Source organism: Hippocampus guttulatus, chromosome 11, assembly GCF_054856545.1.
Source record: "Hippocampus guttulatus isolate MCC_2025c chromosome 11, RoL_Hgut_1.0, whole genome shotgun sequence".
Classification (NCBI taxonomy): domain Eukaryota; kingdom Metazoa; phylum Chordata; class Actinopteri; order Syngnathiformes; family Syngnathidae; genus Hippocampus; species Hippocampus guttulatus.
Window position 1 is genome coordinate 9389738 of NC_141271.1, and position 18185 is coordinate 9407922.

The 18185-nt window shown below is 41.1% G+C and overlaps 1 protein-coding gene across 3 annotated transcripts in view; it reads left to right on the forward strand.

Annotated features, from left to right (window-relative positions):
- The first annotated feature begins 696 nt into the window (after window positions 1-696).
- The window catches only part of epha3 (eph receptor A3), an 85929-nt gene continuing 68440 nt past the window's right edge, over window positions 697-18185 (forward strand). For all 3 annotated transcript variants that reach the window (XM_086122940.1, XM_086122937.1, XM_086122939.1), the window contains exons 1-3: window positions 697-861; window positions 7083-7147; window positions 16043-16703. In XM_086122940.1, the coding sequence (XP_085979066.1) occupies window positions 768-861; window positions 7083-7147; window positions 16043-16703 (820 nt within the window). In that variant the 5' untranslated portion in view covers window positions 697-767. The remainder of the gene's footprint in view (window positions 862-7082; window positions 7148-16042; window positions 16704-18185) is intronic.

An 18185-nucleotide genomic window follows, 5' to 3' on the forward strand; every position in this document is an offset into this window, starting at 1 on the left:
ATCGGGGTGCCACACTGTATTGTAGTTCCGAGCCCTGGAGGGGTGGCTGGAACTTCCTCAGCTTTTTTGGGTTTCTGTTGAACTCTGTGAAAAGAAATTTAGAAACGTGCATTACTGCCATTTGTGGGACTTGTGGAATAGGACCAGTGCTTGAGCGGCAGCAGTCAAGACAATCCAATTAATTTGTGCAGAGTAAATTAGAAATGAACAAAAAAACAACACTTGTAAAATTGTGGTGCACCATAGGGAGGCTAAACCTCGAAAACAGGAATAGCGTTGAAGGACAATGGTTAATTCTGTCTGTCCATAAATTTTCCTTTGCTTTCACTGCATACCGTATCATCATATGGAGTGGTGTAAATGTATTTTTTTCCTTCTGTTTGTTTCAGAAACTGTCAAATTCATCCTTTGCAATAAAATGCCAACAATTGTATTTATTACAGTTTAATGGTTTCATGAATGCAAACTGCAATTTTAATTACCTTAATTTGTAAGTCAAACACAGATTTGCCAATTTTTTTTATTCAGTCAACACTTGTGCATGTTGCAGTCACCTGATCTAGACTGACCGGTACGTTGAAATTGACCAGTATCTGCTGCTCTCTCTCTCTCCCTCTCTTTTTCTACTGCGTTCTCTTGCCGACTCTGTAGGACCCTGCGGAAAAGCGTCGGCATGGGTTTGTAGAGTGGGAGAGAGCCGCGCGTGTACTCGAAGCTCTCAGACCAGTCAGTGGCTTCATGGAGTTATGCACCTCTGATGCACCGCCATGGATTGCAATTCGCGATCGCAGTTTTTCATGTTACCTCTTTTACTGTCTCTCGTGCTTCCAGCTTTCACCATCGTTTACCCTCCAAATGAAGGTAAGCAAAAAGTCTGCCTTCTTTTTCTTTGTCCATGTGCTCTTTAGTGTGCGTGCGTGCGTGCGTGCTTCACTTCTTTGCTTGGTGTTTTGCGCTGGTGTCCCGATTTGTCCAAATGGTTGTCATTCCAACCAAAAACACAACAATGTAATAGGTGATGTACTTACTGTCTGTCATATGAAATGTTTAGTATAAATCCATCTGTATTTCTCGCTGAACGCTGTGCACACTGAAACGTGACAATAGACACAAACACGACAAACAAGAGTTCCGTAATTTCAGATTATCGCTCCAATAAGGATTAAGTGCTTGAATGGGGGAGAATGTACGGATTGCCGACCAGACACGTCGCCAAGACATCGCAGTTATACCGCGGCGGTGGAGAAAAAAAAACTCAAAAGAAACTACATGGTTCGCTGATCTGTTCTGTTCAACCAGCCACGTAAAATTTGCAGTCTGGGCGCTCCTATTTTTAAGAAGTCAACAATATGAAAGCCACATTGGTATAAATACTCGCAAATCGCTGTCCTTTTTGTTTTGACACACATCGCTCAAATTATCTGCCATTTATGTTTGGTGCTTTTGTAACGCGCGTCTGAAGTTTGTAGCCTATAAATCCCAAAGCGTTCTAACTCATCACACGAAAACAAATAACGGTACATATGACTCGAAATGAGTCATTCCTATTTCCCCTCCCATCTTTGCCACTAGTCCACAGTATGTGGGGGCTGTGTAAAAGGCGACAGAAGGAGAAGTATGCGGTCCACTGGACGTAGTCACCTGTTTAAACACTGGATATTGCTCTGCAAACAAGTGAAAGTCGCACATGTTCTCCTTTGTATACTAACTTTTTTAAAAAAGGTTGTTGGGTTTCATCGTTAACGCATGCACTTATTATTTGGAACTGTATTTTGCAGAGAGATCAAAACAACAAGCAGACGAGTGCGCGCTTGCTGGATAAATTGCGAGTGTTGCCGTGCATAAATTAACGTGCAACCGTTTCATATTGTCAATTCTACAATGATTACATTTAATATATTTACTTCGAGCAACCACAATAATCTTACTTTATGTCTGTGTACGCACTTTTAAAAAATATATATTGGAAATATATTGGAACCCATTTGGTTGGGAAAGATAGTGACAGGTGTGAGGCCGTCAATGTAATCTCTGAATGTGGTTTCGAACACCGCAAAACATGTTTTAAAAATGGACCTGAAGAGTTTTGATCATCAGGCTAAACTGACTTACTTGGAGTTTTAAAAAAAGTTTGACATATAATTAATGGTGTCCCTTATTCACGTGGGACATCAACAATCAGGAAAAAAAAAACAGACCTAAACCTTGTGTGATGAGTTTGCATCGCGACTGAGACAGCAAATCTTGTCACCGCGAGAATCGTTTACACCCTTAATTTTATTGCCAGTACACAGAATTAAGCGAAGGAGTTGAACTCTTGTTAACTTTTTTGGAGGTGCAAAAACTTTTACTTTGATTTACTATTTAGGCCTGAATGTTTTTATCTTAGTTTTAAAATAAAACTAACATACAGTGTGAGTTTACCAAACAAACCAAAAAAAGTTTAAATAAATAAATAATTACATCTGGGGGGGGGGGGGGGGGTCGGGGAACTCTCAAAATGATGTTTTATAGATTTTTTTTTATGCCACAAGATCGAGTTGAATTAAAATCACTCCACGAAGAACACATTCTAAAGCAAATTTCTCCATTAGTGTATTCTTGTACGTATATTCAACGTGTGCGTGTGTGTGCTTGTGTGTGCGCGTGTGTTGCTGTGCGGGCGTGTGAGTGCGCCCGTGCGAGCGTGCATGTTTTCAAATGAGCTGAAAATAATTAATGGAGGAATCGAAAAGAGGGAGTACCCTGTTTCACGATTGTCACATTCTCTATTTTTGTTTGTTTATCACTCAACATTGCAAGTACTGAGTGTGCGCGTGTGTTGTGTGTGTGTGTGTTTATGTGTTGTGTGTGTGTGTGTTTGTACGGCTTTTAAGTTGCAGAAAAAAGTTTGCAGTGACTTTATTAAAAAATTGCAACAGCCAGTTTAACCTACGTTTTTTTCAGTCATGTAATGATTGTATCATTATGAAGATTGATTGAAGGCAATGTGAATTTGCAACTGTCCCATGCTTAATGTGTTGAACTTCTCATTTTAATGTCAACAAATACTTTTACATGACTTTGTAAATTTGAGCTTGCCATCGTTATGCATTTAACCTATTTATACATTAGAATTGTGATACCTAATTATGTCCTCAAATATTGATTAAATTTGATCTTCTTTAATAATATCACATGATCCACACTTTTAAAACATAATCTGTAATGCAGGTCTTGTTTTATTCCTGATTAAAATGTATTGTAATTGAGGGTAATTTAGAGGATATCACCTTGAATTGCCTGAACGTCAAGAAACTATGACCCCGCCCCCCCCCCCCCCCCCCCACCCCCACATACACGCACCCTCCTCCCTTGAACATTGAGTTTTACTGTTGAGTCCGAGTGTATCGGCTGGTGTGAATTTGGCCCTTGCTGCTGGATGTCGCGAGGCCTGAGACCAGCTATTTTTAGGCGGCCGATGGGCAGCTTTGGTCCCGCAAGTTCATCATTTATCAGCTATGGTACCTTTTTTTTTTTGGAGGGATGCTAAAAAACAGACACCTTCAAAAATATCCATTCACCTAAAACGCGCAATCTCACGTGTTACAACCAATCACGAGTGACGCTGACACGAAACCGTGTTGAACATTGGACGTGCTGTAGATAACAGACAGGTCCTTTTGTGGGTAACCACAGTTATGTAGTGCATGTGCTCCATATATTTCTATTTCATTATTATTGTGAACGTATAGGTGTATGACAAGTATAGGGGCTTGGGACGATAAAAGAAAAAGAAAGAAAGAAGAATGGGGCCAGAGGGGTTGGGCACGCGGCAGTAACATCAGACAGAGCAACTCTGCATTTGAATTATTCATAATGGGAGGTGAACATTTCATCCTTTAACACAGACACAAGTCGCCTTGCTTTGCCTGCACCGCAGCCTGCCAACCTGCACATGCACGCCGCCATAGCAAGACAAAGCTCTTTGCGGGAGCCTATAGCGCATCTATTCGAGCATCTGTCGATTCTATTCTATTCTATATTATTACTCAGGTCTTTTGAGCTGAGTCCACCAATAGTTCCTGTTATTATTTTGTTATTTTGTGCCACATAATGAGAGGAAATTCCATGACGAATACATCAATGCTAAGATCATTAACTTGACAATGCACCCATAGCGAAGTGCATATTACAAATATTTCACTAGGCGTCAACAAGTGGTGTCCATGATTGCTGTTTTTCTGACTTACTGTAGAAGAAAAAATTAAAACAAAGGGGGGAAAAAAAGATATTTTTGATTGCTAAAATAGCTGTTTGACCAACACACGGGTCATTTTATGATCACAGCCAAGGCGTGTACGATATATCAATACCTGTTTCAACCTCTGAAAATTTTCACATCCAGTCTGTCTCAGTTTTCTAAAAATGCTCCCGTTTCCCGATTTGAGGCACTCCCTCACACGGATGGGTATGGGCTAGCTGCGTAATGCTAACATGCTAACATGCTAAGTGTGCCTACATGAATGAGGGGCCTGCCTCTGTCTGCTCGTGGGCACGTCCGGGTCTTTGTTTGTCTTTTTAGAATGTTTAGTATGTTTTGTACTGTATGTGGACTATATGCATATACTATAAACAAACATGTTTTCAAGAGGGCATACTTTGATGAGTATTTTGATGTGAATGTGTGTATTTTTATGGAACTGTGCTCCAATTGAGTGTTTATATTCGAACCACTATTGGTGCTGAATTCTCGGCCGGGTGCAGCTGGATGGAGCGTTTTTTTTTTTCCTCTCCGCATGCGATATAAGAGCTGTTTAATTTTCTGCTCTCAAATTCCCCCCGCTTGGCTCAATTTGAGTGGTGGGTTCGCCTCATTGAGAAATGTAAATTGGAAGCGATGGCCCTGGATGCTGAGCTGCTATTATCTGACATGAACAGATAGCTTCATTAGACTCCAATAAGAATGCGTCTGCTGCCACTCAACTGGCGGAGCGGCCCAAAGAGGCGACAGTTCAGGTGGATCCAAATTCAGTTTTGTACACCACGAGATACATGGAGCTTTCTTCTAGTGTGAAACCACAAGGTGAACTCATCGAGAGTGGAGAGTCGTCGTTCATAATACTGCTTGTGTGGGCTAAATCTTGTTTGACAAACCAGAGTGTGGACTGTGACAAAACTGTACCATCTTCAGCATCAGTATATTCTGCATTTGCATACAGAAGGTTGGTATCGTTTGGGTCTGGCTTCACTTACTGATACATTTGTGCACAGATAGCATTTGCTTGTGTGTGATGAAATAAATTGAGATCGTCTCATTGTAATGTAATATGAAACTGTAGGTAAGCAAATTCAATGTTACATTCAAATTGGACAATTTTCCTGTAACGTGAGAAACTTGTTCACGTGCCAATGTGAGCTCCATGAATTTGGACAAAAACCTACAAGACACCGACAAAAAATCGTCAAATTTGGCAGCAACTTCACCAACACGGTATAGACGTGGTGGGCTGAAAATATAGCTTGGAGCAAAAATAATTCACATTTTGCCATATTTTTGAAAGGCTTGCAGTTAGGGAATAATGGTAAGATATTCATAAGAAAATGTTTAGTCTGTATTTAAATCTCATTAGGGACATTTCCGTTCACTTTTATGTTTGGACTTACTGAGGGCAATCCAAGATTTTACTTGCTCATACATTATTTCCTTGCTTTATTTCCCATATCGTTATCAATTATTTTCTTTTATTTAAGAAAAAACTCAGAGAGGAGGCCAATGTGAATCCCGCAACAGTGCAGAATAGTCTCATAACTTTTTTTTGGGGGGGGGGACATCAGAAAGGAACTAATAAATGTATCTCATATATACAAGGTTCAACTAAATAGTTATTTGTGGATGTCGCTAAGATCCCAGGCGCAGTGTGTGGATATTCCTGACACAGTATGCACGGCTTTTTCCTGCATCTCAGCAATCCTGAGATGGAAATTACATGGCACGCTACGTTGACAGCTTGTGTATAGTACGTGTGTCAGGTTTGTCGGGATGCCTCTTGCCAACACATTTTAAAATGCAGACCCCTGAAACGGCATTTAGATCAGATGGTCTCCTTTATTCAAGTCATGTCTGAGAAACTTGAAAAAAAAACACACACAGACAGAGTCAATGCAAATTTCTTTCCTTGGCTCACTTGAACATATTTCCATTTGTGTAAATACAAATTAGAAATAAAATGCTTGCTACATAATCATTGCAAATGAAAATTGGTCTGCAGTCAAGTTTGATCCCCCCCACTTTGCCAATAGTGCTGACAGAACGGAGTGTTTTCCAGCCAAGAAACTGCTCGTCACATCTCACCGTCAACCTGGGATGAATAATCAGAACCCAAATTCTGGAACTGTAACTCAGCCACACTAGTTTTCTCACATATGTTTTGTAGTGTCCTTCTGGGAAAAGAATACTGAATGCCGACTTTTTCACTTTGGGAAAATGTGTCTTTTTGTTTTGTTTTGAAAACAGAATCTTGCTGAATTCAAGCACCTCTGTCCTTCCTAAGCATTCTTTTCTTCAATTGGTGTGGGTGGGGATGCCAGTTCATTTAAATTTCCACCACATTTATGTTATTCAAGATTGAGCTTTCCGTATATTGTGCATCTGAACATGAATTAGGAAGACGGTGTCTCTTGACCTGTTTTCTCAATCGAATCTTTTCCGAAACTAACGATTGCAGAGTAACTCCAAATTGCTGCCCCCCCCCCCAAATGTATAAAATGGTGTTGGGGGTTGACAACGGGCACAATGGGGTCAGAAACTCACATGAGCATAAATGACCCTTTTTTTTTCCCCCCATTGGCGCATGTTTTCTTTTCTGATATCTGTGCCTAGCAACTTCTGCTTGTATGCTTGCGTGACACTAGGAACTCTGCCTTTACTGTTGCCAAGCACAGAATATGTGTATTGTGTCGCAGCTGAGTAAACAGTGGCATGATCAGCGCTAGAGTGCTTGAGGTCGGGGATCTGTCCTGCGGGATTAGATAAGGGCTAATTGGGGCTAACAAGGACTAGACACTCATATGTTCTTTGTTTTCTCTCTTCACCCCGACAGTGAACCTGTTAGATTCTAAAGCAAGCCAAGGAGAGTTAGGATGGATTTCCTACCCGTCACACGGGGTGAGTATCCTCTGTCTCCAGTGAACTTAGACATGTGATCCTCCTGACATTGACGAGCTACTGTTATTTCCACTATTACGATATTTCGTGTGGGATATGTCGGCATGCAGACTAGGATTCTTTTCTTGATGTCCACAGGCTCTCTCTCTCTCTCTCTCTCTCTCTCTCTCTCTCTCTCTCTCTCTCTCTCTCTCTCTCTCTTTGTTGTGTCAGACGAATAAGACAAGTGTAGATTAACCCACTTTTGTTTCGACGTTTTGGTCCATTCTTCATCTCACAGGTTGAAGGGTATAAACATTCAGCACTCGCCATATGGTCGAGATGCTTAAGAGAATATGTTTGTATTGGTGTTTATTGTAATAATGTGTGTGTGTATGTGTGTATGTGTGTGTGTGTGTGTGTGCGTGCGTGTGTGTGTTCATTAAAAGAAAGATTATGGTATTAAGAGATTTTGGATTGTTTGGACAAAAGCATCTTTGCTGGAATTTGCAATATGCTTAACCTCTTTCTGGCACGATATGCATTCAAAACTGACCTGGTATTTTACCACCCTTTATTTATTTATTTATTTATTTTAATGAAAACACTGCAATTGAAGTGTTATATTGAATACACCAATATTTGATATTAGAGGATATTCCACAATGACTTCTGGTAGGGGACCTATTTTTGTTGCGGTGTGGTTTAAAAAAAATCAACCTCAGTTAAATTTAAAATCATTAGTGTCATAATAGAATATAGTCATATACCTACATAGTATTCAGAATTAAAAGAAAAGGTACCATTAAAATATTTTCCCTGTTAATAATAAAATAATGCCCTTCAACACATTTTCTATGTGAAAAAAATATTTCAGAATGTGATAAATGTTACTGAATCTTGCTTAGCCGATAAGGTGTTGACAGAAAGGCTTGGATTGTAAGAAACAAAACTGATATACTGTAGCTTTGCTAGGATACTAAACAATAATCAGTGCATGCATCCACAGAAAAGTTTTTTTTTTTTTCCAAACCACAGCAAAAATGTTGGTATTGCATTATGCAAATTTCACACAAAGTGTGCTTTTAAAAATGAATTTGCACCACTATTTTTGGGGTTTAAAAAAAAAAACATTTGCAGGCTCATCTGTCAGCCTCTCTCCACTACAAAGCCTCGGCACTGGGTTCTCGCTCAGTTTATTTGTCTAACTGGTTAGACTACTGTGCCTCAGGGTTGGCCCGCGCACTCGCATAATCACGCGCACACACACACACATGCGCACGCGCACACACACACACACACACACACACACACACGCACACACACACACTTAGGAGCACATTTTCTTATTTTTCCTTGATTAAGTGTTTTTGGCTGTGACTTAAAATAATTCTCATTTGCTCAGAGGAGCTGCCAGAAGTTTTTCCTCAGTCACATATGGGACTGGCACCCTGTAAAAGGCTCTAATTTGATTATTTTTTTAAAGTTTATATTGAAAATATATTAATTGTCTGAACAGTGAAAAAGCTTGAAAGGTGTCGGCCAAAACGAGGTATGTAACACTGGTTTAAGTGAGAAAAGTAAAGAACATTACACAATTATATGCATGCAAAAATAAAACATATATTTTAGAATAGGATTAAAATTGTTACGTCAGAAATTTTGAAAATAATCTTAAATAACAACCAAAAATATTTGAGGTCATATTGCAACATGCATGATGTCCACAATTTTTGTTTTACCTCAATTCACTGAAGATCAAAGATTTGCTCCTGTGTTTTGCTTTTTTTGGATTGTATGTAGAGCAGAAGTTTTGTGGACGCATCTCGCGGCACTCTGCATGTTTTAAGGCAGAGCAACGTGCGAGAGGGTACAATTGTTGCTGTTTGACATTTGAGCATCTGTAGGACCGTGTTCTTCAATGTCATGCCAGCTGGAGATGATGTGAAACTAAAGTACTACGTTAATTTTAATATATTCGATGATGGTAATAGTTTGGCCCTGACTTTGGTAGTTTATGTTAAAAATAATTTGTCCTATTCTTGGACAACTATCGGAAGTGAAAACATTTCGAAGAGTGAACGGTTAGAATATTGATTGTTTTTATCCATCCATCCATCCATCCATCCATTTTCCAATCCGCTTATCCTCACTAGGGTGCTGGAGCCTATCCCAGCCATCTTCGAGCAGTAGGCAGGGGACACCCTGAATCGGTTGCCAGTCAATCGTAGGGCACACACAGACGAACAACCATTTGCGCTCACACTCACACCTCGGGACAATTTAGAGCAGGGGTGGGCAATTATTTTCCCGGGGGGGCCAAATGAGAAGCAGAAAATATTGTGGAGGGCCGGGCCAAAAGTTAGAAATAGAAATAGAAAATAAAGAAGATAGCACAATGTCTTTGTTTACCAGTAATAATGTAACATTCTCCTCCACCATCACACTCAGCACCGGTTCTCCTCAAGGATGTGTACTGAGCCCCCTGTTGTTCACGCTCTACACATTTGACTGCTCTCCAACTCTTATTAGCGGTCCAGTTTGCGGAAAGTTTTTAACATGATAACAATCAAACCATTCTAGGAAATGTTCATTTACTCGAGCCACAAGCAATTCACTCTGAGCATGGAAATTGCCAGAATCGGACTGAGTAAGAATCGCTTCCTTGTTTTTCAAAGTCTCGTAGATTTGAGTCTTTCGTACTTTGTTACCCGCTTCGTTTAATCAGATATATATCACTTTCCCTTCCATGGTCATTACTCTCTCCCTCTTTCTTCGTCTTCCCCTCCCTCCCTGTGCTCTGCAACTTGAAGTAACTGCACCACCTGGTGTTGAAATACCTGTCATTACAAGTCCAAACGAAATGAATGCAATCAAACCTTAATTGTGCACCAATCTTCGGCGGGCCGGATTAAAAAGACCAACGGGCCGTAGTTTGCACACCCCTGATTTAGAGTGTTCAATCAGTCTGCCATGCATGTTTCTGGTATGTGGGAGGAAACCGGAGTACCCGCAGAAAACCCACGCAGGCCGGGGAGAACATGCAAACTCCACACAGGGAGGCCGGAGGTGGAATTGAACCCGGTACTTCTGCACTGTGAGGTAGACGCGCTAACCACTGGAACACCGGGCTGCCTTAATTTTTTTAAAATTCTTATGTTGTTAAATTTTGAACGTGTTTGGTTTTCGTCAGTGGTGCAGCTTTGCATGCTGGTAAATGAGCTAGCACAGGTTAGTTAGCCTGGCAATCACCGTAATTGTATGATATTAAAAAAGACAACACCGCAAAAATGGTACTGTAAAGTGCTAATGTGCTCAACAACAAAGAATTATTGACTATAATGGATACTATGTGTCCATTATATATGTATATATAATGTCAGCGACGTTATGTGAAAATTCTACTTAAATACCGTAATGTCATATTTGTACTCTGTTACATTGCAAGACTCACTGGGAGTGAGAAGTATTAGAAAATAAATAATGTGGGCAGGGGTACCACTGCTGCAATGTCCTTATTGAATGTGAGTTTTATCGAAAAGGCAAGGATTGATCGATATGAGGGACAAAAAAGATAAGAGAAGAGACAGAGAAAGTCAGGATGAAAGACAGACAGGGAGGGAAAGAATGCTGATGATGAAGTCCTCAAGGTGAATCATCTGTAATTACTCACGTCATCTAGTGACTTGCTCCGATAAGCAGCCTGCCCTGGGACACTGCTGCGCACAAATGATTTCTCATAATGTGGCACCGAGCCCTGACACACACGCACACTCCTTCACATTGGCGGTGAGGCAGTGGCTATTGGTCCACTGAGACACAACATGCTCCGGTCAGAGCAAATTAAAGAGTTCAGCCTCCCAGGATGTTCACAGTGTAGACAGGCTGAAGTGATGAGGGTCTGTGTGTTAGTATATGCCAATGTGTGTGATCCAGATATACTCTTATCTGTTTGGGAGGCAGGCTGATGGCGGAGCGGTGTCCTGGGATCTTAGCCGTCCACAAGACTAAAGAGAGTTACAGATTACATTCTTGAGTGCTCTGAAAGCATTCTTCAGCAACAAACCAACACCCCAGACACTCTCTGGACATGCAAATAGAATTAATGGGTACACACAGTGTGAAGTCTGTGTTTTGTGGAAAGCAGCGGAGAATACAACTACGTTGTGGCCAACAACTTTGCATATCCCGTGATCATAAACCTGAGCAAAAGTTGAAGTTTATGAATGGAATTGAAATTCATGCCATTAAACTGCAAACGGCGAACATGCTGGTACACATGGTTGACTTTTGTGCACCCAGCGTGAGATAAATTCCCACTTTGAGTGAAGGCTAGATTGAATTGTATGTCTCTTGATGTGCGATTGAAAACAATCCTGGATGTATTCTGTATTAAGTTCGCAGTCAAGCTGGGTTGGGCTGGAGATTCCCCGTGACATGGAACAGGATAAGTGGACGGATCAGACACATTTTACTTGAAAAATATGACTTTAAAAAAAATACTTAAATAAAGGGTAGCCGTTACAAAGTATATAACATCAACATTTTCTCTACTTCTACTTTTCTACTTTTACTGCTTCAGCCCAACAAAATCAGCACTTGGAAAGTTGTTCAGTTCAGATGAAAATGATTAAAAGATTTCATGAAAAATAAAACAGTGTTCTCTTACGATATGATGTTCCATTTCAACCCACACTATTTCATTTTTTTCCCCAATGCTCATGCGGCAAAGATGAACCACATTCGCCGATGCACTTTTAAGTCATCTGTTAAAGGCCGGGTAAACAGTAAAACAAATGATGACAATGAACACCACCAAACAATCGGACGCACACTCGGATCACGTGTCACTTCACCGGGCTCCGCTCCTAAAAGGCACTTGCATGGACACAGACATTTGTTTGCAATTTGTAATGTTTGCATTCAAATATGTTTTCAAAATTGATTCAAATGTGTTGGGGAGATAAAACTATTAAAAAAAAATAATTGATTCTCTACAATGCGGATTTCACCTATTGCAGGAAAAAAATTATAAACGGTCTCATCAAAGTTTTCCTCAATATTTTGCCTCCTTTGCAAGCCATTTGGTATATTGGCATCAGTAAAAAGGAGTGTCGAGTCAATCTGACTGCTAATTACAAGACATCCTTGTAATTGTTTCTGTAGCTCCACAAGACTGCCTAAAACGGTCTTTTCCCATCACATCATAGAAGTCTCATACGGTAATAATCACAATTTGTACACAATCTTGCCTGAACGGACACTAGCATGGCTTTATTTACACCACCTCATCTGTGTTGCGAACATGACACACATTCACATCTTTCCTCATTTAAAATTCACCCCAAATCAGATTGGCAGCAAAGTCAAATAGAGGAAGCATGCAATGTGTGCTCCTTTTGGAAAACATAAGCTGAAGAAATGTCCTTTGACTGATATGCAGCAGTTGTCGTGTCTGTGACCCCCGTGTCCCCTACAGAGGCTAGAGTTTAAGATGGCTCCACACTTGTTGTGGACAGCCCTGTCCTACCGTGGAGGACAAAAAAAAAACATTCCATGATCAAACCATTAACTGCTCAGGAATCACCATTAGTCCAAAGCATGCTTTATACAAGCATTCTTTTATTTATAGGGTGAAGTTTAAAGTATAGGCTTCACATACAAATATGCTGACAAACATCACAAGGTTTATCGTCACTACCCAATTTCATCAATGATTCTTGTTGAATTCATTCAGGATGCTTAATGTCCATCTTGTTTCCTCAAGTCTTGGCCTAAAAGCATTGTTACCCTATAGTGGCCCCCATACTGGCCCGTTAACTCGCATTGACCTTTCTTTGAAGCGGGTGAACTGGTGAACTGCTGAGACGTGCCTGTTGCCGTACTTGTAATTTCTTTTAACAGCTCATGTTACTGCACTCTCGTTTTACTGTCCCTTAAGTTGCTTCACCTACAGCAAAGATCAGAGAAATCTAGGCCAAGATCACACCAAACAGTGGCCCAGCTGTGACCATGGGGGGCAGGGGGCAGAGGTCACAAGGACCGGCGTAGGGTCCTCATGTTGTTGTATGTCAATTAGAAGCCAAAGGGAGGGGGAGTTTCACACACCAGGTGATAAACAAAAGACGTGTCCGCTTGTTGCTTTTAATTATTGAGACAAGTTTGGGAAGAGAGCATCTCCGTATCCACGGTTGGAGATTCCTCAGCTGTTGGATGAGCTTCTTATTGACCTTCTAAACCTTCATTTTTACCAATTCAGTTGATGAACAGGTAATACCTACGTACATGTCATTTAGCTGTAAATGAGAAGACTCTGGACACCGAATTAAATAATCTTTATGTGTTTTACAGCCATTTAAACACTAAATTAGCAATAGTGTTCTCCTACATCACTTCTTAAATAGTGTGGCGCGGTGCGATACTTGACACGTGACCTCAGGGATTCCTGATAGCGTACCCATTTCTTATAATGAATGAAGAAAAAAATAGACATGGCAAGCAATTTAGTTTTTATTTGTCTGTTTTGATTTAATTGTGTTAGGGTGATATAGGCACAAGTCCTACACGCTTGGCTTTGTATCAGCTGCCCATTTACGTGTAAATCGGTTTTATAGATATTTTCCAGGAATTGACAAATCATGCTTAAACTAAACTGGAAATTATCTCAATGAGCAGAAAGTCTTTAAATGAGACTGAGAGGGCATCTGTCACGATGGAAGCAGCACCAAGCAAAATGAAATAAACTTTCTCATCCATAAACAACAACAGTAACAGCCCAACTCGGGAACGATCTCCAAGCGGTGTTGGGCTACGAACGGTTCCCAGTCAACGGCCGACAACTGTGTCTGCAGGTACCCGGGTCGCTACGGCTTTAGTAGCCGCTTTGGGACCCAGTTGGAGGTTGCTCAACAGCAACAACATTAACAAAGGCAGGGAATGGCGCCACAAAACATCAATGATCCAAACCCACTGAATTACAAATGGGGCACAAAATAGACTTAATTAGTTACCATACAGAAAAGACACCTCTGGGAACAACACTGCGGGAGGCTGGTAACTGATTGGCTGAAACAGAACGAGCGAGGCGGGACAGATGAGGCAGTAAAACTAATAACACCGATACTTGGATGTAAACATTCACGCTTCCATTTTCTGCGCCACTCACCTTCATTAGTTAAAAAACAAAAAACAAAACGGAAAAAGAAAGACCTCTGATTGAAAAAAAATAAATCCACATGACCAAAAACTAGCTGTAGTCCCACGTATCCATTTACGACGTCTTATCCTCTTCATAGTCACAAATGAGTTGAAGCCTGTCCGAGCTGACTTCGGGCGAGTGTCTGACGACATCTCAAAAAATACTGTTTTACTTAAAGTTTTGCTGAAGTTAAAAAAAACAACAACAACAATGAAATGTTTGCTTTATTTAGCCAGATCACTCAAGTATGCCTCCTTCTGCCTGTTTTTGTTCGACCTATAGAGCACTTAGACTACACTGATGAATGAGGTGATGCTGTGAAAATGCGACAGTGGAGGATAAACACCAGTGGAATTTCAAGGGCCATTATTTGTAGCTTGTGGTGCTCTCTCCTTCATCCATCGCTCTGCTCTTTGGTGCAATCTCTACTTGAGCTTGCGTCCCCTCACCAGCTCTCCAGACTTTCACTTGAGGTCTTTTACTAAGAGATGAAAAGAAAGTGGCTATACTTCAGCATGAGAGGTCCTTGAATACTCGAAAGATATGATTGGCACACACGGTGGCAACAAACGGAAGCATTCAAACCTTGCCATACCGTGTCCATGCGTGGACCTCAGCATGCCACATGAACTATATGTGAATGCGTGAAGGGTTTAAGTTTAAGTAACACTTGTCCAAAAGTGGTAGTTTTGTCTCCACTTATCAAGTGTGTCTCTCTCTTTGTTTCTCAAAAGTACTGCCCATCCAGGCTCCCATCCATTCTTTACTCCGCCAGAAGAGAACAAAGCCCCCCTTTAGACCCAATCATTCCAATGACTGTCCATGTAACCACAATGAACCCAGTGTTTCAGGTGTTTTCTCGTTCGTCGTCTCTCTGATTCACTTTTGGTTTTCCTGAACTGTGAAGCCAAAGCGTATGATCAATGAGTCTTCCCACTGTGCTGAATTCAAAAGGAATGACCCCGCTTTCTTGTCTCCTTTCCTCTCTCATCGCTTTCTTCCAGTGGAGGGAAAATGTAAGATAGCCATGAACGTTCCTGGTATACACTGAAATCTCTCCATACTTTCTAGCTTCTTTATTTTCGTAGTAGTTACCGCACGTTTCTATTAGTGGCATTACTGTTACGTAGATAGCCAAAAACTGCAGTCCTCACTTGTAGATCACCTGTTAGTAAAAGGGGCGGAAAAAAAACATTACAAGATTTTTTTTAAAAATGATGATCCCATAACTTAAATTTTAATCATGTTTTTTTCATCTCTAGAACAATTAACCAATTTGTTTACAATTCACTGTTCTATAATAGATCTGGTAGTGGTATTTTTCCGCCCTTAAGTGTTTAGATTTCAGCATGGATGTGTCTGAATCTAAATAACGTAACTGTGAATCTTTCAGAATGGCAATAACGTTCTTTTTTCTCTCTATTATCCTTCCCTATTTTTCCTTATTTCTACTTCTCTGATGCTTTCCTTCTTTCTTCTTCTGCTCACCCCAAATACTTTTCTGGCACTTTCTCATTCTTTAACTTCTGCCTGCTTCTCTTTCCTGATCTTTTACTTCAATGGTTTCTATCTTTAAATACTTTCTTCTCCGTACTTTCTCTTTCCCTCCTGCAAATTTTCCCCTGCATTTACCTCTGCGACTTTTCTATCTTTTGCTTCTCTTCGTCTTTCCCTACTTTTGTCCCTTGTCCCTTTCCATCCATTTCCTTTTTTTACAGTGGGAGGAAATCAGTGGGGTGGATGAGCATTATACACCCATCCGGACTTTCCAGGTGTGCAACGTAATGGAGTACAGCCAGAACAACTGGCTTCGCACCAACTGGATCCCTCGTCAGTCAGCCCAGAAGATCTACGTTGAACTGAAGTTCACACTGAGGGACTGCAACTCCATCCCATTAGTTCTGGGCACATGCAAGGAGACCTTCAACCTTCTCTACTTGGAAACCGATGACGACCAAGGTAGTCACTTCCGAGAACACCAATTCTCCAAGATTGACACCATAGCTGCGGATGAAAGTTTCACTCAAATGGACCTTGGCGACCGCATCCTCAAACTCAACACTGAAGTGCGTGAAGTGGGCCCCCTGACCAAGAAGGGCTTCTACCTGGCATTCCAGGACGTGGGTGCCTGCGTCGCTTTAGTCTCTGTGAGGGTTTACTTTAAAAAGTGCCCAAACACAGTGAAGAATCTGGCCTCCTTCCCTGACACGGTGCCAGTGGACTCCCAGTCACTGGTTGAGGTGAAAGGTTTATGCGTCAATAACTCAAAAGAGGAGGAACCTCCGCGAATGTACTGTAGCACAGAGGGCGAGTGGCTCGTGCCCATTGGAAAGTGTCTGTGCAACGCAGGCTATGAAGAAAGGAGCAGCACCTGCCAAAGTAAGACATTTTTTTCCCTCTTGCGCTCATTCATCATTTGCTGTTTTATTGTGTCTTTCACTTTACCATGTACCATTTATTTTCTTTTATGCATTCTTGAACCGGCCTCCCTGAATCACACATTGCCTTTTGTCATTGAAATATTGGATGTCTTAAAATGCACATTTACCAAACATACTTTCGCACCCCATATCTGTCAACCCAGAACCTTTATAACATAAAATGTCCAATCTTTGTTTTAAGTTGATGCGTGTGTGTTCTGTGTGTGTAGTTCAAAAGAACCAAAGAAAACCATAGTGGGGGTGGATGAATCAGCAGTCACACATTTATTTTTCCATTCATGCATAATGTGTTATCCAGGTCTTGGCTGTGGTGTTCAGCACACGGTAGTTTGAGAGTAAGCCGCTCTGTGTCACATCATTAACTTGGGGGGGATCAGAACCAGAAGAGCAAGAATGGAAGTGATAACATAGAAGAAAGAAGAGGGTTGGAGAACGGATGCTAAAATACAAAATAACTGTGGTGGTGGTTGTGGGTGTTGGAGGAGACATGAGTGAGTCGGCATTAAATCAAGTCTGGAGATACTCAATTTCACCCTGAATGTGTATTGATACCCTGGAGGTGGTTTCCAGCTATCCTGGTCTAATTTTGGTCTATGGTCTGCTTACGACATTATCAAGCATGATATGCAGAAGACTGATGTGAGTTGTCAGTCGGTTGCAGGAGCAAAAGTACGCAATGAGTGGATGGGCTGATTTTCTTCTACTTGACCTCAAATTGAGTTTTTACCGATGTGAGAAAAAAGAATAAGTTCTCCACAGTACTTGTATTTTTTTTTTTACTTGTTCTTGCATTTTATTTTACGTGTCGTTTTCAAATATACTGTGTTGTTAAATATCCATCCATCCATTATCCGAACTGCTTATCCTCACAGTTGTCTTGGAGCCTCTCCCAACTGTCTTCAGGCAGTAGGCGGGTTACACCTTGAACACGTTGCCAGCCAGTTGCAGGGGGACACATAGACAAACAACTCTTCACGCTCACATTCACACCAAGGGACAATTTAGAGTGTGCTATTAATCCGCAATGCATGTTTTTGGAATGTGGGAGAAAACCAGAGTACCCAGAGAAAACCCACGCAGGCACAGGCAGAAAATAAAAATCCCACACCGGAAGGCCGGAGCCATAATCGAACCCTGCACCTCCATGGTACTGTGAGGCGGACATGCTAACCAGTTCAACACCATGTCGCCCACTGTTTGATATATTGGTTTGAATTATCCATCAATTTTAGATGGCCATTTGGCTTCATTATGGCCTCAGGTGAGATAGAGCCACTTGTAATAGGGGTAAGAACTCATCAATCAATTCGGGGGCACACAGAAAAAAAAATATCAAAAAACATTCACCTTCATTCACGCGGATGTGAGAGGAAGCTGAAGTGATTCTAAAAACCCACTTCAGCTTGGGGAAATGCTTGAG